We start from the raw sequence: 25,169 nt of genomic DNA on the forward strand, positions 1-25,169 counted from the left end.
AAGCGGGCTAGCTTCCAGACCTCAGAGATCGCAGAAGCGACCAAACTCACGTACAAGCGGAGCCACACTTGTGCTCCAAAGTGTCACAGGTGTGAAAACACCAGAACCAGACCTGTTCAAATCTATAAAATCATCTGATACTCGTCTGAAACACACCCGGGGCCCCCGGGACCCCGTCCAAGCATACCAACAAGTCCTAAATCACCATACGGACTTAGTCGAGCCCTCAAATCACATCAATCAACGCCAGAAATACGAATCACTCTCCAATCCAAACTTAATGAACTTGAAACTTCAAATTTCTACAACCGATGCCGAAGCTTATCAAACCACGTCCGATTGACCTCAAATTTTGCACACAAGTCATATTCAACATTACGGACCTACTCCAACTTCCAGAATCAGAATCTGACCCCGATCATAAAAAAGTCCATTTTTGGTCAAAATCTCCAAAAATTCGACTTTCACCATTTCAAGCCTAAATGAGCTACAGACCTCCAAAACACATTCCGAGCACGCTCCTAAGTCCAAAATCACCCAACAGAGCTAACGGAACTGATGAAACTTCGTTCCGGAGTCGTCTTCACACAGTTCTGACTACGGTCAAAATCCTAAGACTTAAGCTTCTATTTTAGGGACTAAGTGTCCCAAATCATTTCGAATCATCCGATAACTGAATTCAACCACGCACGTAATTCAATACACATAATACGAAGCTTCTCAAGACCTTATTCCGCCAAACAGGACCTAAATTCTCAAAATGACCGACCGGGTCATTACAGCAAAGTCACCTAAAATGCTCCTAGTGACCCAAATAAATGGAATTAAAAAGGAAATTTTACCTCTTATAGCAAGGGTATACACCCTATTTATTATAAACTAAAATTATTTTAAAATATTATTTTCTATTGCTACCTTTTATATTTTATAGAATAATAAGTATTTGTGGTATATACTACAATTGAGGCATGAAATAAGGCATGAAATACGCTATTTATGTTTTTTCTCTCACTTTATGTAACGACCCGGCCAGTCGTTTTGAGAATATAAGTCTCGTTCGGCGGCATAAGGCCCTAAACAACTTCGTATTATGTGTATTGACTTGCGTGCGTGGTTGAATTCAATTATCGAATGATTCAGAGTTATTTGGGACACTTAGTCCCTAAAACGGAAGCTTAAGCCTTGAGATTTTGACTGTAGTCAGAACTGTATGAAGACGACTCCGGAATGGAGTTCCATCAGTTCCATTAGCTCTGTTGGGTGATTTTGGACTTAGGGGCATGCCCGGATTGTGTTTTGGAGGTCTGTAGCTCATTTAGGCTTGAAATGGCGAAAGTCGAATTTTTGGAGATTTTGACCGGTAGTGGAATTTTTGAAATCGGGGTTGTAATCCGATTCCGGAAGTTGGATTAGGTCTATAATGTTGAATATGACTTGTGCGTAAAATTTATGGTTAATCGGACGTGGTTTGATAGGTTTCGGCATCGGTTGTAGAAATTTGAAGTTTCAAGTTCATTAAATTTGAATTGGAGGGTGATTCATGTTTCTAGCGTTGTTTGATGTGATTTGAGGGCTCGAATAAGTTCATATGGTGTTATAGGACTGGTTGGTATGTTTTGTTGAGGTCCCGGGGGCCTCAGGTAAGTTTCGGATGCTTAACAGATCGAAATTTGGACTTGTGTAATTGGTGAAGCTTTCAAGCTTCTAGTGTAATCGCACATACGGTGGGGTGACCACAAGTGCTGACACGCACGTGTGAGAGGCCAAGCGCAGAAGCGGGATTGAGGAGATGGCCAGGGGTCGCAGGTGCGAGGGAATTTCCCCATCCGCGAGCCCGCAGATGCGCTTGAAGTTCTGCAGATGTGGAGAGTGAGCTGGAGGGGCAGTCCGTATAAGCGAACGTTTGTTCGCAGGCGCGCACTCGCAGGTGCGGCCATTTGATCGCAGAAGCAGACTCGGGTTTGTAAGTTAAGTCCACACCTGCGATGGATTTTTCGCAGGTGTAGCGTCGCATGTGCGACTATGGGTCTGCAGGTGCGAGATCGCTGGGCAGAAAAGAGAAAATTTTGAGGGTTTGGTCTCATTTTCATTTTGGGACTTTGAGAGCTCGGATTTGGGCGATAATTTGGGAGATTTTCAGAGGAAGCTTTTGGGTAACGATTCTTACCTCATTTATGGTTATACTCCGTTAATCTATAGTTGAATTCATCATTTAATTAAGGAATTTGGTTGAGAAATTTGGGGAAAAAGTTAGAAAGTTCTTCAAATAAATTTTGAGTTTTGATTCGGATTTTGATATCGGATTTGGATAATTTTGGTATGAGTGAACTCGTGGTTGATTGGGTATTCGTATTTTGTGACTTTTACCCGATTTCAAGACGTGGGCCCGGGTCGACTTTTTGGGACGAATTTTGGATTCTTTGCTAAAGTCGTAGATTTATTATTTAAATTAGTTTCTAGTAATTTTATTCATGATATGTAATTATGTTTGGCTAGATTTAGGCCGTTCAGAGTTGGATAATCGAGGAAAAGGCATTGTTACCGATTGATTGAACTTGGTTCGAGGTAAGTATCTTGCCTAACTTCGTGCGGGGGAACTACCCCTTAGGATTTGAATCTTCTATGCTAATTATAGTCTGTGTACGCGAGGTGACGAGTACGTGCTCAGACTTATTTGTGAAAAGTTGGCCTTTTAAGGTTCTTAGGTCCTTGTATTCACTGATGATGCAATTATTATGTTATGAATACGTCTCTTAATTACTAGTTTCACCTCTACCTATTTTAATTAGAAGTAATTGCTTCATGATCTGCCCTTGATGCTTATTTGAGTCATCTGTGCCTCCTTAACTGAAATTGGTATCTCTTCTATTGCCATGTTATCTTTCTCCTAACTGCTTATCTTTATTTGAAGTTATAATTATCTCTTTTGTAATTGTTTATCCTTAATTGAGGCTATGATTATCTTTTTGCTGCTTATCCCTAATTGAAATTATTGTATCTCTTTCTTAGTTGTCAACCTTAAAAGAAGTTAGATATTCTATATTGTAGTTGACTTGTCCTTATTTGGAATTATTCGCCTTGTGTTAGCTCCCTCATTGTCGAACTGTACATTGTGGACCGTTGTTGCATAATATTTCCTTTCTTGTTGAGATGTTCTTATTATGACTAGCATTCTCTATTTTGGCCACTCCTTGTGAATTAATTCCTCCGTTCCTTTAAGTTCTGGAATTTCTGAGTTGATATATTTGGCATACCCTTGTATTAGTGTTATTGTTGTTGTACTTGTTGTTCTTGCATATTTACTTTGGGACTACGAGGCGGTACCTCGGAAGATCCCCCTGTCTTGTATATTTACTTTGGGACTACGAGGTGGTACCTCGGGAGATCCTCCTGTCTTGTATATTTACTTTTGGGACTACGAGGCGATACCTCGGGAGATCCCCTGTTGAGCATTTACTTTTGGGACTACAAGACGGTATCTCGGGAGTGCCCTTTGTTGACATCTCTTTGTTATGGGGTTGCACGAGGTTTATGCCGTGCTATTGTTACTATTGATATTTATACATGCGGTGTGACAAGGCGGGATATATATATATATATATATATATATGGGTTATGCATGTGGCGAGACAAGGTGAGAGCATTATTATGCACGTGTGACGAGACAAGGCGGGCATTTACTTTACTATTGCATACATGGCGAGACAATGTGGGCTATGTCAGGGGTTGATTTGTTATGATTTGTGATGGCCTGGGGAAATTCTTGTTGTTGATATTTGTGTAGTGGTACACTTACCGATGAGAACTTTATCTTGTGAAAGTTGTGAGAAAACATTCTACGTGTTGTCCGTTCTTTTCCTTATGCTCACTAGCTGGTATGAGCTATGTTAGGACACTTGCACAAGCATACACGTAGTTAAGCACTCTTATCGGATAAGAGGTTTTCTTGATATTGTTGAGTATCGATGCTCACCCTTGCTTACTTGCCTTCTATGTGAGAATGGCTCTATTTGGCACGCGAGTCGTCAGTGCGGTTATGAGGTGTAATAAGGGCACAGGATGCCAAGTGTTAGGGTTCAGGTATTGAGACCAGTGAGTTGTGATTTGTCCGAGGTTCGGTACCTCGTGGAGTTTATTGACTAAAACTCGATGTGAAAGCTGTCGTATTGTTGAGTTGTTACTTGTCCTTTCTTTATCTGTGATTATTGGATTTAGGCTGTGTTTTCGTTCATTCTTCTATGTCATTATTATGGTGTTCCGCTGATTGTTGTTGTTTTCCTTCCTTATTGCAATTACCGTATTAATTGCCACTTCGCATAGTCTTTATGTAGATATCATACTGTGCCGTTTCTATACTTATACTTGTTCAGGTTATTTAGTCCAGTAGGTGTCTTGACTTTTTCTCGTCACTACTCCATCGAGGTTAGTCTAGATACTTGCTGGGTAACGCCTTGGTGTACTCATACTACACTTCTGCATATTTTTATGTTGATCCAGGTATTTCGAAGTCAGTTGATCATTAGCTAGCTGTGCGGATTTGTTGTTGTGGAGACTCAAGGTAAACCCGTTGCTGCGTTCGCAGGCTTCGGAGTCACCTTCTGATTTATATTCACACTGTTTACTTTATTTCAAACAGTTGTATTTTAGAAAACTGTAACAAACTCTGTAGAGCTTATGACTTGTACTACCAGTTTTGGGAATTGTAAATTTTATAAGGATTTCCATTTCAAATTGTTAGATGTTATTTAATTATTGTTGTTGTTTAGAGAATGTTAGGCTTACCTAGTCCCTAAGACTAGCTTCCATCACGATACCCAACGGAGGGGAAATTGGGTCGTGACACTTTCTTTTAATTAACACACGATTCTCCCTCAGAAGTTTTTTTCTTTCTCTCTCTCTCTCTCTCTCTCTCTCTCTCTCTCTCTCTCTCTCTCTCTCTCTCTCTCTCTCTCTCTCTTCGAGCAAAATAGGCCGAATCATAGATACACGAACGAGAAACAAATCATGAAAGAATTGGGTTGATAATGAAGCACGTCAAAATTGATTTTGGTGAGTTATATTAGGAGTGTATCACACTAATTGATATTATTTCCATTATTAGATAGTTGGACATACCTATTTTAAGGTGATTGTCGTTACTGTATTCATGAATACATGGCATGAATACATGTGAATACATGCGCGTACAACTGGACTGCCCTTGTAACGACATAACCGGTCGTTTCGAGAGTTGCCTTGTTCCCCTTTTCTACTCATTTTTGTGCTTCACTGTTGTGTTATGACTTATCGAGTTAGTTGGTTCAGGTCCGGAGTGAATTCATAGTGAATTGAGACACTTAGTCTCTTAATTGAAATATTTAGCTGGAAAAGTTGACCAGATATCGACTTATGTGTAAACGACCTCGGATTAGAATTTTGATGGTTATGTTAGCTCCGTTATGTGATTCTAGACTTAGGAGCATGTCCAGATTATGATTTAGAAGTCGGGAATAGAATTAGGCTTGAAATGGCGAAAGTTGAATTTTTGGAAAGTTTGACCGGGGGGTTGACTTTATGATATCGGGGTCGGATTCCAATTTTGGAAGTTGCAATAGGTTCGTGGGGTCATTTGTGACTTGTGTACATAATTTGAGGTCAATCAGACGTGATTTGATAGGTTTCAGCGTCGTTTGTAGAATTTGGAAATTTCAAAGTTCATTAGGCTTGAACCCGTGTGTAATTCGTGTTTTGATGTTGTTTGAGGTGATTTGAGGGTTCGACTAAGTTCGTATAATATTTTGGGACTTGATGGTATGTTTGGTTGAGGTCCCGGGGGGAGGGGGAAGGGTGAGTTTCGGGTGGTTAACGGATCATTTTTGGACCTTGGTTGATGGCTGATGGCTACTGCTGTGTTTTTCTGGTTTCCTATTACGCGTTCATGAGAGGAGCCTCGCGTTCGCAAAGGGTGTTTGTGAGCTAGGAACGCGAACGCGAACGTGAAGGTGTGGTCTGTGTGTGCATCGCGAACGCGGGAGTGGTGCCGCATTCGCGAAGAGGAGTGAGGCAGCTGGGGACCCCCAGCCTTTTGGTCTACGTGTTCGCGAGGCATGGGTTGCGTTCACGAAGGTCAGAGTTGGTAAAGCATCGCGTTCGCGAAGCGTCGGTCGCGTTCGCGAAGAAGGAAATCTGGGCAACAGTATTTAATTTCAAAAACAGGGGTTTTAACCCATTCTTCATATTTTGAGCTAGAGACCACGGGTTTGGGCGATTCTTGAAGGGATTTTCGTGAGTTGATTGGGGTAAGTGATTCTTACTTGATTTTAGCTAAATTCCATGATTATGTCTTTAATTCCATCATCTAATTTGTGATTTAGGGTGGGAGGAAGTGTTCTTGAGTTAGATTTTTGAGGTTTGGAATGGAATTTTGTTATCAGATTTGAGTAAATTTGGTATGGTTAAACTCGTGAGTGAATGGGCTTATAGATTTTGTGACTTTTGTCGGATTTCGAGACGTGGGCCCTGGGGCCGGGTTCGGGCCGATTTTGGATTTTTGGCAATAATATAGTACTTATCTTGTGGAATTGGTCCCTTTAGCCTATATTGACTATATTGTACTACTTGTGGCTAGATTCAGGACGTTTGGAGACCGATTTGAGAGGTAAAGGCATTTCGGAGTAGAGTTTTGCTCGGTTTGAGGTAAATAACAGTTTTGAATCTGGTCTTGAGGGTATGAAACCTCGAATTATTGTATTATGTGAGTATTTTGGAGGTGATGGGCGTGTGGGCGTGCACCGTGGGAATTGGGAATTGGTCCATTCCGTAAAACTGGAAAGTTTAATAAGCTTGTTGTTAGCTATGTGCCCTTTCTGTGCTATAGAAATTGACAGTGAATCATGTTAGAAATTATTCTTAGGCTATGTGTTGGTGTTGTAAAGACCCTAGTGGTCGTGATACCAATTGAACCTTCCTGCTTATTGTTACTTATACTCAGTCGTAGTATTACTTGCATATTATACCCCAGTCTCAGTTATTCCCTATTGATACATTATATCGTTCTGTTTTGGGCTGATTCCCCTTTATTACTAAGGGCCGTGAGACTAAAGAGGTTGTTGACTGAATGAGGCCGAGGGCCTGTTTGTGAGGTATTAATACCATAGCACGTGCGTTGTCTGTGCGGATCTTGATATGATACTATAGCATGTGAGTTGTCCGTACGGATTATAGCGCTTGGGCTGTAGGATCCCCTCCGGAGTCTGTACACCCCCAGTGAGCGCAGGTACCTATTGAGTGTGAGTATTGAGAGTTGAGAGTTGAGAGTCGAGTGTTGAGCTATTGAGAGAGCCTGAGGGACTATTGCCATGAGAGTTTGCACTTGTTTCATTTATTTCTGCACTTGGATGATTTATGTCATTGTTCTAAAATTTCTGGAAAATATTGTATCCGGTTTTACCTGAACTTGGTAATGTGTAACTGACTTGTCTTAAATTGTCGGAATTGAAATATGTCTACTTTCATTACTGAAATTACTGAAATGAACTGTATTTGTATAGCTCGTCACTACCTTTCAGTTCCTTAATTATTATTGTTACTTACTGAGTTGGTTGTACTCACACTACACCCCTCACTTATTGTGCAGATCCAGGTATTTCTGGTCCCGGAGGACAGTGATCTCGTGCGTGGTTGAGTATCGAAGATTCACGAGGTAGCTGTCGACGTTCGCAGTCCTTGTCTCTCCTTCCTTATTATCTTTTCTTTTCTGTATTGGTATTTTGACACACTCTTGTAGACACTGTTTCTTAGACTGGTTGTTTAGATGTTCATGACTTGGTGACACCCGATGTTTGGGGGCTATTTTTCCGCACTGTATTTTGAGTTTAACTCCTGTTGTTTTTATGAAAACTCTGTCATGTAAAAGCTTTTGACTTATCTTTTGTGAAACATTGGAAGTATTTTTGAGAATCGGCTTGCCTAGTACCATCGATACGCGCCATCACGACAGGTTAGAATTTTGGGTCGTGACAGCCCTGATCTTAGGTGCATTTTGCTACTGTATTCATGAATACAACAGTGCGAATACATGTGCGTACATCTGGACAGCCCTGATTTTAGGCGCTTTTTGCTGCTGTATTCATGAATACATGGCGCGAATACATGTGAATACATGCGCGTATAGCTGGATTGCTCTGATTTTAGACATTTTTTGCTGAATACAGCAGCGCGAATACAGCGAATACACTACCATAACAACTGAATAGTAGCTATAGGAAGTAATTATGTATATGGTAGCTATAAGAAGTTAATACCCACTATACAATAGTAGTTTCTGAAAATTCCTCAAACAAAAATGGATCTAACAAAAATATGTTTAAGCCCAATTCCTTTTTTCATTTTTACCAAACAGCTTATGTGGCCCATTTATCAATTACCATCTCGGTAGTCCAAATCTCAATCTCTTAAAACTAGTTTAAGGAATTTTCATAATTAAACAACTATACTTTAGAACCTAATAATTATAATATGCCTAATTATCAACAGTAGCTACTATTTAATTGCTACTAACTTGTATTACTTGTATTCAAATGCGCAACGAATACAATGTGTATCAACTGCAATTGTTCGCACAATAGTATTCATTCGTGCAACGAATACAATAATACAAGAGTGTATATAAAGGATACAACTTATATCGACTGTATGTATGGGTGTATACTATGTATACAACATGTATCAGTTGTATTTGTTCGCGCAATGAATACAACCAAGGCTAAATACAGAAATACATGAAAATAAAATATTCTTGTTAAGAGTTGAACTCAAGACCTCCACCAACTAAGTGGTCACTCTAATCAGTTGAGTTACGAGAGCTTATTGTTTCTTATTTTAGTTCAAAATAATTAATCTCTTATTTCATAGATTTGCTATAAAATTCAAATATAACTACAAATGATAAATTTGTTGAAATTATAGCTACGGATGATAAATAAAGTGTAAATATTTGATGTGTCGCGCAATTTTCCCAACTATTTTTAAGCTTATAATTAAGAGAATTACCATAACTCAAATAAAAATGAGATCCCAAAATTCACTGGTACTTAAAACAAGAATTAAGCCTTGTCCTAGTCCTAACAAGAGTACAAATTTATTTCATTAGGACAAGGCCTAATTAGAGAAAAGTACTACAAGCTAGAAGCTAGTGGTTTAATTAAAGAAATCTGTTATTCTTTTTGGTAAGTGAGGAAACACGCAGCAGCTACAACCTCTGCTACAGTCTCTGTCCTTCGTGTGAGCACTCTATGGTGAGCACTTTGTGCGTACTAGGTAAACCTCTCCCTGTGAAATAGCCTGCAAACCACACAGAGGATATAAATCGTACTAGGTAAGTCCTGTGCGACAGGCTCAACCCAGAAGGTATTGAGGAGATATCGATCCCAGGTCATCCGTACGGATAACCACCCTCCAAACTAACTGGGCAACCCCGAAGGGTTAAGAAACCTGTTGTTATCCTTCTGATTTATGGAAGAAGTACGAAAATAAGAGTGGCTAAGAAGGCAAACGAAACTATTGAAAATAACTTTTTATAGGGAGAAATTCAAAAATAGTCAAATTTACACGTGGTAATTGAAAAATAGTCACAATTTCAAAAGTAATCGAAATTTAGCCACTTTTCATGTAAAGATAAATGTGAACGAAAACACTATTCAAAATCCAAAAAATATTCCAGCATAATATACTGGAGTTCCAATATAATATATCGATCCAACATAATATGCTGGAAGTTCATACACATGTGCACCAATCTCCAGTATATTATGCTGGACCGGTCCGTGTTGCAGCAAAATAATCGCTATTTTTCAATGACTTTACAAACAGTAACTATTTTTGAATTACCTGTTCGAAAACTGACAAGCCCGTGCTATTTTTACCTTTTTATACTATCGGATTACCTAACAAATATGTACAAGTAATCCTAATAAAAAGTGAAATTTGTGTTCTTAAAAATAAGATAAATTATCTAGTATAGCAGTTAAATACGACCTGATAGTTTAATTCCTATTATACCTGAATTATCTGTAACAGCATGTTTACAATACCGGTAAGTGATCGGTTGAATAGTTGATGAATTAACATTTCTTTTTAATTGACCTCCTCTGTTCTTTAATTTACAGGTATATGAAGTCAAAATTTGATTGTGGGAATATTACCGAATGAATCTCCTAATACGTTTCAAATAGAAAGATTTCAATTATTTTTGTTTCGTTTGAAAGGAGAAAAAAAGAGAGATAATATCGATACCTAATGATTATTTTAAATTGACATGCATGAATCTTAATAACAATGTATAAATTCGTACCCTTAACTACATATTGAGCTCTTGAAAAAGGCTAATCGAGTACTGGCTTATTCTTTACAAATATTTGACCGTAAATTTAATTAGAATTATAATATTAATTTAAAATCATTATAAAAACCTATAAATTTTAATCTTGACCGCTCAACTAAACATTATAGTCTTCAGCTTGAGAAGACTTAAAGTGGTCCAATTGAAGAGTACATTGTGGGTGTTAGTCCAAAGACTTCACAATGTCAAGACCCATAAAATGGGTTAAAATAAGTGAGAATTTTCTAACATAAAATGGTCAACACGTTTCTCAATTCCGTATTATTATTATCTTGAGGAAAATTATAAAAGGGTCAGCATTTAAGCTTATTAATTAAACATCACGTATTGTAGAGAATTCCCTTTTCTCCAACTTAGATTTTCTTCCTATTTTCCCCATAGCTTTTGAAGCCATGAATCACAAAACATGCTCTTTTTTCTTGTTAGTCTTTTTTGTCTTAATTTTCTGTCTATCCTCAACAACTTCCTCTCGCAGATTACCAGGTTTTGTAATCCCTTCACTTTAATATAATTGTTTATATATCCTAATTATTGTCGACTTTATTATTATTATTATTATTATTATTATTATTATTATTATTATTATTATTGTGAGTTGATGTGAACAATTTTCAGTTATTTTGAAATATACCACGTAGAAATTTCGATTTATCCAGAAATTCAACCACAAAAAACGTTTCTGCTACAAAATAGTACGGTGACTTTTGGACTAGAAAACAGTTGGTCAAATATCTCTCTTTACTTTCATAAATTGATTAATTATTACCTTTGATTTTAGACGGAGTGCTACATGTCATTTTTTTTTATGTTCTTGGAGTGACTCGAAAACTCACAACCTATTGATTAGAAGTGAAGGATGTTCACCATTTGATCAACCCACTTACCCTAGTCAACTACATGTCACTACTAGATTAAATTGATCCATCTCTTTTTTTCCTAACCCGGTTCACATGGAAAAACCACATCACAACCTAAAGTCCGCCCCCCCCATCTTCTCTCTCCTCTTTTCAGTTTGCTGCAGTAGCGGTTTTTTAAAGTGAATCTGATTAGGAAAAAAAAAAAGAAATTGGTCAATTTAATGACATGTGGCACTCAATTTAAAATAAAGGTCTATCTGGTCCTATGGTTGTTCATAAAAATTCAAAAAACGGATCAAACCGATAAAAAAATTAATATTTTTTTGGTTTGGTTTTGGTTTTGAATTTTAAAAACTAATCAAATTTGGTTTGGTTTTGGCTTTAGTCAAAAAATAATCGATTTGGTATGTTACGTTGAAAATGTAGTCGCCGGAATATGTATTTGGTAGTGTATATCTCATATTTAAGAAAAAATCGATAAATAACCGAAAAACCGACAAAAATTAACATAAATCGAATAGCTAAAAAATGTCTTAATTAGTTTGGGTTGGATCCAATATTTGAGAAACCGATTTACTTGGTTTGATTTCTTTATAGGGAAAAACTAATTTAAAACAAACTACGTACTCCCTATCTGGCCCAAAGGGTAATGGTAGGGGCTCAAAGAGGTGGGGAGGGCATAATTAAACAATTTATAAAAGTAGAAAAATTGACGATTATAAACAAATTTTATTGTGTAGAAAAATTTAATATTGTCACTGTATAACTTAACTCCATTTACATAACAGATAATGGTGCTGGCGGCAGTTTAATTCAAACGATTCCCTCTCGCTCTGGTTCAGCTCCAGGAGCAACTGAACAATCACCTCCAGGTAAAATTCCGTTCGATATCGTTGTATTAGTATTCTCTCTTTGGAACATTTCCCATCATAATTAGGACTAAAAGTATTAAAAATCACAACATTTTGTAATTAAATTTTTTGTAATATATTTTATAAAGTACGTAATTAGACAAAAAGTTGTTATACATTTCAAAAAGTAGTATTGTCATATAAAATTGAACAGAAAAGAATGTCATTGTTATCTATTAGCTGCATATACTCTACTCCCTCTATTTAAGTTACTGTAGAGATTTAACTAGACATGGAATTTGAAGGAGAAAAAAAAAAATGGAATTTGTGGTTTCTAGCATATATACCATGAGGTTTTTTTAGGGCTATCAAAAGTTTGTCATCAATGAGTAAAATAAATAGTTTAAATTCAAATTTTTTTGGAAGATAGAAAAGTATCATGTTTTTAAACAATTTATACTATACTAAAAGCACCCTTAGCGAACGTTCGCTTTTTTTACCCTTTTAAAATAAAGTTCACACTGGATAATATAGTCATTTAGTTATTTTTCTAATATTTAGGATTTCAAAATTAGCTAAATATTTCTCATTAATTCATTCCTTATTTAAACTAAGTAGGAAGCATCAATATATTAGGGCATCATATTCTGATATATTTTTGCTTAATTTGAGCAACATTCTACACGTGCATTATTCATAATTTTTATGCAGTTATTATGTACTTTAAATAAGAAAAACAAAATCAGAGGTTTTTTCCCAACAATGAAACTCGACGACAAAGAGCTGTGTAATTTCGTGTCCTTTGTCTTTGTATTTTAATCAAGAATAATTTTGCCTCTTAATTTATTGTCCCTCCCAATGAAACTATTTGTTGGTCTTAAAATTTAATTTGATACGTATTTATTTATTATTTGATTATTTATTTATATTTATATATTAAATTCTTTCTTATTTAAAATATATAGTAGTATAAAATATTTATAGTATAAAATCAAAATAATTTTAACCGATTAATTTTAGGTGAAGATTTGGATCATCTTCAATTTTTCTCATCTTTTTTACCCTTTGAAAATAAATTCATACTAGACAAAATAGTCATTATAACTATTTTTTCTCATATTTAGGAATAGTCATTTAATTAGTTTTCTGATATTTAAAACTCTGAGTGCTTTCTTATTTAAATTGTATAAATCTATAAAACAAATCTATCTATACTATATTAAAATCACAAATACTCTTAGCGAATGTCATTCACATTTTTTACCATTTAAAAATGCTTTTACAAGGGATAAATTTATAATTTAAGTTAGTTTTCTACTATTTAGGATTTTGAAATCAATTAAAAATTTTCATATTAAATCTTTCCTTTTTAAAATAGGAAAGAAGTCATAATATGTAGGAATTCAAAATCAAAAAATATTTTGCCTTAAATAGATTGTACTAATTGACAATACATCCTTCATGCAATTACTTATGGAATCAGGATGAGAACAATGGCGACTTCACTTGATTTCTAATAAAATCACATATTCAATTAAACTTTTTAATACAATAGCGTCTAAATTAAAATTATTTTAATGCGAAACAATATATATGCACTTTAAAAGTTCTTATTTTAATCATACAAAGTAGTTAATTCATGTTTAATTAAGCACCCAAAATAATTATTTGATATCATATTTAGTTATAATAAACCGTACAAGCCTAAATTTATATTATAAAAGCACGAAACCTCTACACGAAATATTAATCAGTTCTTTATTCTTTAAAAATTATTTTTATATTGAATAAAATGTTGTGTAAATATTTTACTAATATTCAAGATTTTAAAATCAATTAACGTTTTGCGTATTAATATTTATTTTTTGTATTTGAACTATGTAAGAAGTCCAAACATTTAGTACTTTAAAATGAATTATATAAAAAAAATCCAAATTTAATATGATTACATAGAATTAGTTAATTTAATAACTTTTATAGCAATTTGTTCGCCCTATTAAATTTTCATGTTTTAGTAATGTTTTCTTTGCTTATGCACATTTCGATAAAGTTATGTAAATCATTATTTTTATTTATTTATTTTAACAACTAAAACTTCATTACATGGGTAATATCGAAACCTTTGAAGAGAGATAAATCGAGAAGACATAAATTTGATAATCTTTAAGAATAGTAATAAAAACTTATGTGTATCAGAAAAATTCTAAATCTTAAATCTTCAAGGGCTATATGCTTTTACTGAAACTAACAAGAAAGCGCGATAATCTGTGAAACATAACATATGAATTTATAATATTGGAGCATAATCTAAGATAAATTTTTGAATAATGATTGAAGAGTTTTACAAATAAATTTCTTTCTTTTATTGAGTTATCTATATGAGATCAATATGCATAAATTTCAGAAGCGTACACTTTATTTTATAAATCAAACATAATTTTAGAAATAATATATAATTTTCTTACAAAAATTACTCATTGAGATAGGGAACACGCGCAACGCGCGTACCCTAAGACTAGTCTAATATAGAAATAGTATTAATATAGAATGGAACTGAGGGAATATAATCCAAATTAGTCCGTTCAAAAAAAGTAATTTTTTAAATTTGGAAATACTTTAACTTAAACTTTTTATTAAATCTTTAAAGAGGAGCTTTTATAATTTGAGGCAGACCCATGATTTGAGTATCATAGGGGAGCCACTTTTAAAAAAAAACAAAAGTTGTAAGAGCCCAGATTCAAGCATCTATCCATTTTTTGTGCTTTTAAGGGGCCAAGCAAAATATTTAAGGGGTCATCACTGTATATATAGATATATGTGAAATATATATATATACAATCTTTTTGTCATTGCTAACGGGTTCCAATGACCCTCTTCCCCAATATAGGTCCGCCCATGTTTATAGTCGCATAAATATTATAGAATGTTTAGATTATTAGTTTAAAAATTTTTAAGACCAAGAGATTCAGAAATTAAAACTTTCATACTTTGCCATTTTTTTGGTAACTAAAATTGCAGCAGGACGTGGAGGTAGCTCAACACCCAAGAGAAGATTCTGCAGTTATGAGAATAGATGTAAACACAGTACTCCCTAAATTGAAACCATAGCAGCAGAGCGAGTGTACTGGGACGACGACGACGACGACGACAACAATTATTATTATTATTATTATTATTATTATTATTATTATTATTATTATTATTATTATTATTATTACGTCGCAATTTCAAAATGTACGATAAATGAAAAAAATTAGAAGCTAGCTAGCACGGGCTTGCTATAAATTGTACAAAATTATATACTCCCTTTGTTTAAAAAGATTGGCATAGTTCAGAGTACGACGATCAAAATACTTAACTTTGACTGTGAATTTGAGTTTTTGAAAATCAAATTTACGTTATCGTAAATTACATAAAAAGTATTATAAGTCATAATAATTCTTAATTCAAAATATCTAAAAAAAAATCAAGAAAAATGTGGTCAAAGAAAACCTCGTAAACTTTCCAAAAAGTAATGGTGCCAATCTTTTTGAAACGGAGGGAGTAGGTTTTATAATTAATGTAATGTTTATTTACTTTTTAGAATTCCTGAATTGAATTTGCCTTCTTCTCTATCGATTCACACATCTCTTTCTCTCTAAATCACCGGACCTCCGGCGAACACGGACCAGGTAAGACCCCCGGCCCCACCCCACCCCTTGTCTTCTTTTCCTCTCTTTCTCTCTCCTGCTTTCTCCTTCTTCCCTGTTACTTCCCTTTCCTCCTTCCCTTTCTTTCTTGTTTTCTTGTCCCCCCTTTTTGCTTCCAAGATCTGCCCCCCCCCCCCCACCCCCCTATATTTCCCTTTTCTTCTTCTCCCCTCTTTCTCTCCTCTATACCTCATCTCTTCCACCTCGTCCCCCTATTTTCTAGCACACTGACCTAGCCTAGCGGCGGCGGCGACTGAGACTATTTTCCAGCGAGCCTCAGGCGAAGCGGGCGAGAACTTCCAAAATATAGCTGTTGGGGACAACATCTTTTTCGGTACTCGTTGTGGCTTCAGGTTCTATTGTTCTTGCTTAGAATTTGCTATTTGTTAATATTGGACTCGTGTGAGTTGGTACCTCCCGTTTTTCAGTTTTTCTTTATTGTGTTAGTTAAATTGTTGTCAACTTAGTTCGTATTAGTTTATTCACCGTATTAATGTGCCTGTAGTTACAACTTATCTTCTTCTGGTTTGATCTGTTATATTATGTGTGATAGTGATTCCCCTTACTCTGCCATAGGTATAATGGTTGTGATCTGGGATGGTCGAGTGAGGTTATGTCCTCGGGAGGAATGGGGTGTGTGGCGGGAGGTAGGGCAGGGGTTAGGGGTGGGGCGAGAGGCAAGGGGTTGAGAATTGGGTCATGGAACGTAGGTACATTGACGGGTAAGTCTATAGAGTTAGCGAAGATCCTCCAGAAAAGGAGGGTCAATATAGCGTGTGTCCAGGAGACTAGGTGGGTAGGGTCGAGGGTGAAGGACGCAGACGGGTATAAACTTTGGTAATTAGGAGTCCAGAAAGGTAAGAATGGAGTGGGCATCTTGGTGGATAGGGAACTCAGAGAGTCTGTGGTCGAGGTTAGACGAGTGAATGATAGATTGATGATTATTAAGTTTGTGGTTGGAGAGTGCACCCTAAATGTTGTTAGCGCCTATGCGCCGCATGTGGGCCTAGATGAGGAGGTTAAACGACGTTTCTGGGAGGGGTTAGATAAGATTGTGCGTCAGGTTCTGCCTACTGAGACTCTATTCATAGGAGGGGATTTCAATAGGCATATTGGGTCGACTGCATGTGGTTATGGCAAGGTGCATGGAGGCTTCGGTTTTGGGGAGAGGAATGGAGAATGTACATCGCTGTTGGACTTTGCTAAGGCTTTTGGGTTGGTGATTGTGGACTCTAGCTTTCCAAAGAGGGAGAGGCATTTGGTTACTTTTCAAAATGCAATGGCAAAGACTCAAATTGACTATCTCCTCCTCAGGAGAGGTGACAGAGGACTATGCAAGGATTGCAAGGTGATTCCGAGTGAGATACTCGCGACGCAACATAGGCTCTTGGTGATGGACGTTGGTATTATGTTAAAGAGGAGGAAAAGGTCTACTCGAGAAAGTCCGAGAATCAGGTGGGGAGCCTTAACTAAGGATAAAGCCTAAGAGTTGGAGGGGGCAGTTGTCATCTATAGGAGCTTGGAGGAGCAGTGGTGACTCGAGCACTATGTGGTCAGCGATATCAGACTGTATTAGGGAGGTTGCGAGAGAGGTGTTAGGAGTCTCAACGGGCGTCTCTGGTGGGCACAAAGGAAACTGGTGGTGGAATAAAGTGGTTCAAGGTAAAATAGAAGATAAGAAGGTGGCGTACCTGAAGTTAGTGGGGAGCATAGATGAGGAGGAGAGGCGAGCATGCATGGAGAGGTATAAGACAGCTAGGAATGAGGCTAAGCTGGCGGTCACAGAGGCTAAGACTGCGGCATATGGTCGTATGTACGAGGAACTGGGGAAAAAAGGCGGGGAGAAGAAGTTATTCCGGCTAGCCAAGTTGAGAGAGAGAAAGGCTCGGGATTTGGATCAAGTGAAATGCATCAAGGATGAAGATGGTAGAGTATTAATGGAAGATGCCCAGATTAAGAGGAGATGGCAGACTTACTTTCATAAATGTTTGAATGAAGAAGGGGATCAGGTTATTGTGCTAGGCGAATTGGAGCATTGTGAGAGTCACCGTGACTTTGGGTACTGTAGGCGTATCGAGGTTCATGAGGTCGTGGGAGCTATACGTAAGATGAGTAGGGGCAGAGCGACCGGGCCAGACGAGATTCTGGTAGAATTTTGGAAGTGTGTGGGGAGAGCAGGTTTGGAGTGGTTGGCTAGGTTGTTTAATGTTATTTTTAAGGCAAAGAGGATGTCGGATGAGTGGAGGTGGAGTACGGTTGTCCCATTGTATAAGAACAAAGGTGATATCCAGAGTTGTAACAATTATAGAGGTATCAAATTACTGAGTCATACCATGAAAGTATGGGAGAGGGTGGTTGAAGTGAGGGTAAGGATGACAGTGTCTGTATCCGACAACCAGTTCGGGTTCATGCCGGGTCGTTCGATTACAGAAGCTATACACCTTGTTAGGAGGTTGGTGAAACTGTACAGAGAGAGGAAGAATGATCTGCATATGGTCTTTATTGACCTAGAGAAAGCGTATGACAAGGTTCCTAGAGAAGTTCTCTGGATATGCCTGGAGGCAAAAGGTGTGTCGGTTCCCTATATTATGGCGATTAAGGACATGTATGATGGGGCTAAGACTCGGGTTAGGACAGTAAGAGGCGACTCTGAGCATTTTTCGGTTGTAATGGTGTTACACCAAGGTTCTGCGCTCAGTCCGTTCTTATTCGCCCTGGTGATCGACGCGTTAACACACCATATTCAAGGGGAGGTGCCATGGTGCATGCTATTTGCCGATGACATAGTTCTGATTGATGAGTCACGAGCCGATGTTAATAAGAGGCTAGAGGTTTGGATACAGGCTTTTGAGTCTAAGGGATTCAAGCTGAGCAGGACAAAGACGGAATACCTGGAGTGTAAATTCAGTGCTGAGCCATGAAAAATAGGCGTGGCTGTGAGGCTTGAATCACAAGTCATCCTGAGTAGAGGCAGCTTCAAGTACCTTGGTTCGCTTATCCAGGAGGAGGGGAGATCGATGAGGATGTCAGACACCGTATTGGGGTAAGATGGATGAAGTGGAGGTTAGCATCTGGAGTCCTGTATGACAAGAGAGTGCCACCAATACTCAAAGGTAAGTTCTATAAAGCGGTGGTTAGACCGGTCATGTTGTATGGGGCTGAGTGTTGCCCCGTTAAGAACTCACATATCCAGAAGAAGAAAGTAGCAGAAATGAGGATGTTGAGGTGGATGTGCGGGCACACTAGGATAGATAAGATTAGAAATGATGTTATTCGGGAGAAGGTGCACGTGGCTCCCATTGATGACGAGGCTCCAGATTTTCGAGGACATGACACTTGATAGAAAGATGTGGAGGTCGAGTATTAGAGTTGTAGGTTAGGATGCAGTTGAGTCTTGACTTACTTCGTACCATTGTGGGACTAGCCACGTAGGGTTTTTGTCTAAGATAGCTAGTGATAATGTTGTGTTTTACTACTTCGCTTTTCGGTGCATGTCCTATTTACTAGCTATCGTTTTTGCTTTGCATCTTTCTTCTGCATTTTATGGTGTTCCTATTTTTCCTATGATTATTGTGGTGATACTAATATTGTCTCCTTTTGTCCTTTTGTCTTTTTATTTTTTTGAGCCGAGGGTCTTTCGGAAATAGCCTCTCTACTCATTTGGGATAGGGGTAAGGTCTGCGTACACACTACCCTCCCCAGACCCCATTAGTAGAATTTTACTGGGTTGTTGTTGTTGTAGAATTCCTTAATGTTATGATCAGTAAACTTCATATTTTCAAAGCAAGGAAAATAGTTTTGAATATTTAAATAATAATTAGATGCATGTTTATCGACTTGAGTTTGCACTTGATGTATTATTTTTATTTAACCAAATTTCCATGAAAATTTGTTCAACATGATACAACATCAAACATCTTAATCTCCCTTCTCTCTCTCTCTCTCTCTCTCTCTCTCTCTCTCTCTCTCTCTCTCTCTCTCTCTCTCTTTTCCTTTTTTCGGTTGACATTTTTTATATATTTCAAAACAGTCTTTCTGTAACGACCCGACCGGTCGGTTCGAGCATTTGCACTTCGGTCGGTAGTTTGAGGGCATGAGTAGATCTGTATGAAGTATTATGACTTATGTGATGTCACGACCCGAAATCTGACCTGTCGTGATGGCGCCTATCTCAATACTAGACAAGCTGATAACATCAATAACCCCTGATTTCCTTTAAGTTTGAAAAACATAATATTTAAATACAAAACAAAATCCCACATATACTGATACGAACACTCCCCAAAACCTGGTGTCACTAAGTACATGAGCATCTAATATGATTAAAAGTCTCAAAAATACGGTCTATGATAGTCTGAGACCAAATACAGTGAACAAGGAGATAGGGAAGGAGAGATAAGGTCTACGAAATACGGCAACTATCTCAGAATTTCCGAAAAATCAACTACGCGAAAGAATCAACACCCGCTATGTTCGGAAATATCTGGATCTGCACACAAAGTACAGGGTGTAGTATGAGTACAACCCAGTAAGTAACAATAATAAATAAGGAACTGAAGATAGTGACGAGCTACACAGTTATAGTTCATTTTCAGTAATTCCAGCAAAGAGCAGACATGCTTTCGATTCCAAAAGTTTAAGTCAAATCAGTTTTATACAGTTCAAGTTCATGTAATCCGGATATAAGATCTTTCAGAAAATTTCACATCAATGACAGATAGCAACTAAATACAACAACAAATGAAAAGCAAGTACAGCCTCTCAGGGCAACAGATACTCAACTCGCACAACCGCTCAACCACTCGGCTCTCAGCCCTCAGCACTCACACTCAATGGGTACCCGCGCTCACTGGGGTTGTACAAACTACGGAGGGGCTTCTATAGCCCAAGCGCTATAGTCTGCACGGACAACTCACGTACTGCACGGACAACTCACGTGCCATAGTATAAATATTTGGATCCGCACAGACAACTCACGTGCTGTACTGACAACTCACGTGCTATAGTATAATATCTGGATCCGCACGAACAACTCACGTGCTATAATATCCCGCACGGACAACTCACGTGCTGCACGGACAACTCACGTACTATAATATAATATCTCACAATTAGGCCATCAGCCTCACTCAGTCACAAATCTCTCCAGTCTCTCGGGCTCTCAACAATCATGAAATCAGCCCAAACAACAATAATATGATGCATCAATAATGAACAATATAGAGACTGAGATAAAATAAACAAGTAAACTGTGACTGAATACAAACAACAATTACGTAGGTAGTTCAATATGTACACGACCTCTGTGGGTCCCAACAGTAAAAACAAATAGCCTAAACATGCTTTCTAACATGACTTACAGTCAAATTTTCACAACACACATAGAGAGCACATAGCTAACACCAAGTTATTCAACTTTACAGTTTCCACGGGACGGACCAAATCACAATCCCCTAGGTGCACGTCCATACGCCCATCACCAAACATGTGCATCACCTCCAAAATAATCACATGATACCAAAATTCGGGGTTTCATACCCTCAAGACCAGATTTATAACTGTTACTTACCTCAATCCGAGCAATTCCCTATTCCAATAAGCCATTTCCTCACGAATTGGCCTTCAAATGCCTCGAATCTAGCCATAAATGATTCGATTCAGTCAATAAAATTTATTAAAATTTATTCCATATAAAAATAAAATTTGTTTCCATAAAATCCAAAATTTAACTCAAACATTGTCTATGGGGGCCACGTCTCGGAACCCGATAAAAGTTATAAAATCCAAAAGCCCATTCAACCACGAGTCTAACCATACTAATTTTACTAAAATCCAACCTCAACTCGACTTCCAAATCTTCAAATCTTATTTTCAAATCCCTAAGTTCAAATCCCCAATTTACACCTCAAAAACATGTAATCTAGTCGTATTATTCGATGATAATTCAATATTATGGAGTAGAAATGATCACAAGTTACTTACCTCAAGTTCTCTCGTGAAAACCTCGCACAAAATCGCCCAACCCGAGCTTAAAATACCCAAATATGGCAAAAGCTTGGAACTCCTCCAATTTTATTCTGCCCAGGCCCTGTCGCACCTGTGACCAGATTAGCCACATCTGCGGTCTCGCAGGTGCGACTAAATGTCCGCATATGCGATCCCCTAAAAGACTCCCTCCGCTTCTGCGCGTCCCTTTTCGCACCTGCGACCTCGCAGGTGCGGAAATTGCTTCGCACCTACGACTACTGCTCCTCTTCACGTCTGGTCGCTTCTGCGGTGGCTGGTGCACACATGCGACTTCGCATATGCGATAAGACCTCCGCAGGTGCCAAAAATACCATAAGCAAAATTTCCAACAGTGGTCTTAAGTTCGAATTTGATCCGTTAATTATCCGAAACTCACCCGAGGCCTCCGGAACCTAACCAAATATACCAACAAGTCCTAAAATATCATACGAACTTAGTCGAACCCTCAAATCACCTCAAACAACGCTAAAACCATGAATCATACCCTAATTCAAGCCTAATGAACTTTGAAATTTTAAGTTTCTACAAACGACGCCGAAACCTATCAAATCGTGTCCGATTGACCTCAAATTTTGCACACAAGTCATAAATGACATAACGAACCTATTAAAATTTTCAGAATCAGATTTCGACCCCGATATCAAAAAGTCAACCCCCAGTCAAACTTCCCAAAAATTCAACTTTCGGCATTTTCAAGCCAAATTCCACTACGGACCTCCAAATAATTTTTTGAACACGTTCCTAAGTCCAAAATCACCATACGGAGCTATTGGAATCATCAAAATTCGAATCCGAGGTCGTTTACATATAAATCCACACCCGGTCAACTTTTCTAACTTAAAATTTTAAATTATGAGACTAAGTGTCTCATTTCACTCCGAATTCCTTCCGGACCCGAACCAACTAACCCGATAAGTCATAAATCAATTGTAAGGCTTAAATTGAGAAGTAAATGAGGGAACAGGGTTGTAATACTCAAAACGACCGGCCGGGTCGTTACATTCACCCCAACTTAAACATACGTTCGTACTCGAACGTGCCAAGAGTTGTTCCAAGCCATCAAATTACTATTCTATCTTACCACGCGCGTACCCGGGGGTGATCCCATGTCACCCTATTCCACATAGGCCTGAAAACACAATACAATTGGAAATCCTTAATTTAGCCTTAGCCCAAAAACCTTGGAATTCAATTCCCAACCTTTAGAATTTCTTTTCAAGACACAAATCTTGCATTTACACACTGTACGAGTCTAAACAAGCTGCATCGAGCTATAACTATAATAATGAATATAATCACCCAGTATGTTACACAATTCGCCCGCTCGTAGTACCATTCATGATCACAGTAAATAATCCAAACCAACCAAGTACTAGTATAAAACCCCACAGTCAACAGAACCTTATTCCACAACCTTCATACATTGCCAGTGATGAAAGAAACAATCAAAAACTCATAGCTACTCATCAGATCAACTAGCCATGGAGCTCTCTTTTCTCAACCAAAACCATAACCCTCTTGAATATACCATAATCAAGCCTGATAGTACCCATTCTAGGTCCAATGACCTTATGTTAATTAACACAACTATCCCACAAACACGCCACATCAATAGAACTCCAGCCTCTACTACACAATTCGTGAACCCAAATATGGGAGATGTATCAAGGAAGAAAACCATATTGCAAGTTCAACAAGCACCATCACAACTACAATGTTACAACCAACTCCTCAAATTTCATGAAGAGGATAACCGTAGGCGCAATGTAAACAATTCCTCAAATACGTTGCTCATGTAATTTCTATCATAGAGGAAGGAAAGCAATGAAATTCGATAAATTATCAAAGAAATAAAATTCCCACACACGACATAGACAACTCACGTGCCAATAATATAAATCGCCCGGCATGGTCACATGCCTCCAGTCCCAGCATATCATACAAGAGCAATTAAACAAGTACACTTGTATATGATAATGAAATAAGATTCCCATGCTCCTGGACTGGTATGAATAGCACGCCATAGTGTAAGCATGTGCAAAGTCTGCTATCACACTTCAAATCGGTAAGTTAACGCGGAAATAGTAACTCCCCCATTTATTCAGGGGAATTAGCCTCTTTGTAACCCAAATGTAGCCCATATAGTTCTCAACAAAGGTAAGAACACGAGAAATGTTGTAACTTTACGCTTAACAGACAACTCTAGGAATATCATAGCCGAAGCATTCTTTCGAGTATGAATACTTGCCCCGATGCTCGCACATTGGCCCAAACCTCACATATATGCACACTTATAACGCGTAGCTATCACAAATAATTAACGCAACTCATTCCTCCACTGAGTTTAAAGAAAAATACTCATCTCAAACAGGCCGCAACCCAAAACAATATACTTCTGAGAACTCTCAGTCTCCAAATTCATCAAACACATGAATCATCTTAACTGATCCCACCTCCAGTACTAGAATGATTGACACATCTTCCATTCACGATCTTCCCATACAGAATACTTTCATAATTCTTCCGTGCCACATAATAATAATTTAAATATCGGCAGTCTATCAACCAGGTGAGTACTGCAATACCAATGAACATCTGTAAGTCAAAACACAATGCGCCTTTTGAAATGCGCACCCTTCTCAGGAATTACCGAACAGTTATAACATTCATCTAATTATCTGAAATTGACCATTCTGTCCAAAATTCGTGATCTTCATTTCAAGAATGAACTGCCACCTTGTACATGTAAATCTTAATCCCGCGCAACACACCACATCTATCATGTGAAAGGCACAAGAATCTCATTATAAACTCTAAGTCACCAGCAAATTACATACCTCATTAGTTGGAAATCTCTCTCTTTCTTCTTTCTAGGAGGAAATCACAATACACAACACGTTCTATACACCGGTAGAAAATATCCGGTTCAAACCATGATAGAAACCATCATGAACACTTGGAAATTCATTTGCACATAACCAAGCTATCAAAACTGAATTCTTCTAACTCCACCAAGCCACACAGGTTGCCAAATCCGAGAGTATTGCCACAAAACACTCGTAAATCCCCACCTCATCGTAAGAACCAAAAGAACCGAGAATACCATTACCATACTGATCCATCATGTTACCCATTTGTCTTATTTTCTCTGAGTTTCTTCTGAATTACCCTTAAGTTGACATTTCTCCTTGTCAGAACACTTCTATCCTTACCCAAAGCTCACCACAAGACATCCTAACATAAAACCATATCGCCCTAAGGCCCATAAGCCACTGTATTCTTCTTAAGCACCTCCATAAATACTCCAACCGTAACACTCACTCTGTAAATACCTTATGCAGATTTAAAATTGTTCCTCTTTCCTTTC

At 37.7% G+C, this 25,169-nt stretch overlaps 1 protein-coding gene and 1 long non-coding RNA gene across 2 annotated transcripts; both read left to right on the forward strand.

The window, feature by feature from the left end:
• The first annotated feature begins 10,704 nt into the window (after window positions 1-10,704).
• Window positions 10,705-15,770, forward strand: LOC138900559 (uncharacterized). The gene is made up of 3 exons (XR_011411653.1): window positions 10,705-10,861; window positions 12,024-12,107; window positions 15,105-15,770. It is a non-coding gene; the product is annotated as an uncharacterized lncRNA (long non-coding RNA).
• Window positions 15,771-16,712: 942 nt separating this feature from the next.
• On the forward strand, window positions 16,713-18,696 carry LOC138900365 (uncharacterized). Its single transcript, XM_070187100.1, has 3 exons — window positions 16,713-17,178; window positions 17,291-17,761; window positions 18,524-18,696. Exons 1-3 carry the CDS (start codon window positions 16,713-16,715, stop codon window positions 18,694-18,696), a joined length of 1,110 nt encoding a protein of 369 aa, XP_070043201.1.
• The last annotated feature ends 6,473 nt before the right edge of the window (window positions 18,697-25,169 follow it).

This window comes from Nicotiana tomentosiformis, chromosome 10 (genome assembly GCF_000390325.3).
Source record: "Nicotiana tomentosiformis chromosome 10, ASM39032v3, whole genome shotgun sequence".
NCBI lineage: Eukaryota > Viridiplantae > Streptophyta > Magnoliopsida > Solanales > Solanaceae > Nicotiana > Nicotiana tomentosiformis.

Excerpts from the sequence above, each read along its gene's own strand:
- LOC138900365 (XM_070187100.1), top strand. The coding sequence starts at position 16,713 with ATGATTATTAAGTTTGTGGTTGGAGAGTGCACCCTAAATGTTGTTAGC. Across the intron at positions 17,179-17,290 it reads GCTCTTGGTGATGGACGTTG|GAGCTTGGAGGAGCAGTGGT; the intron begins GTATTATGTTAA and ends TGTCATCTATAG. Across the intron at positions 17,762-18,523 it reads GCAGACTTACTTTCATAAAT|GGGAGGTGCCATGGTGCATG; the intron begins GTTTGAATGAAG and ends ACCATATTCAAG.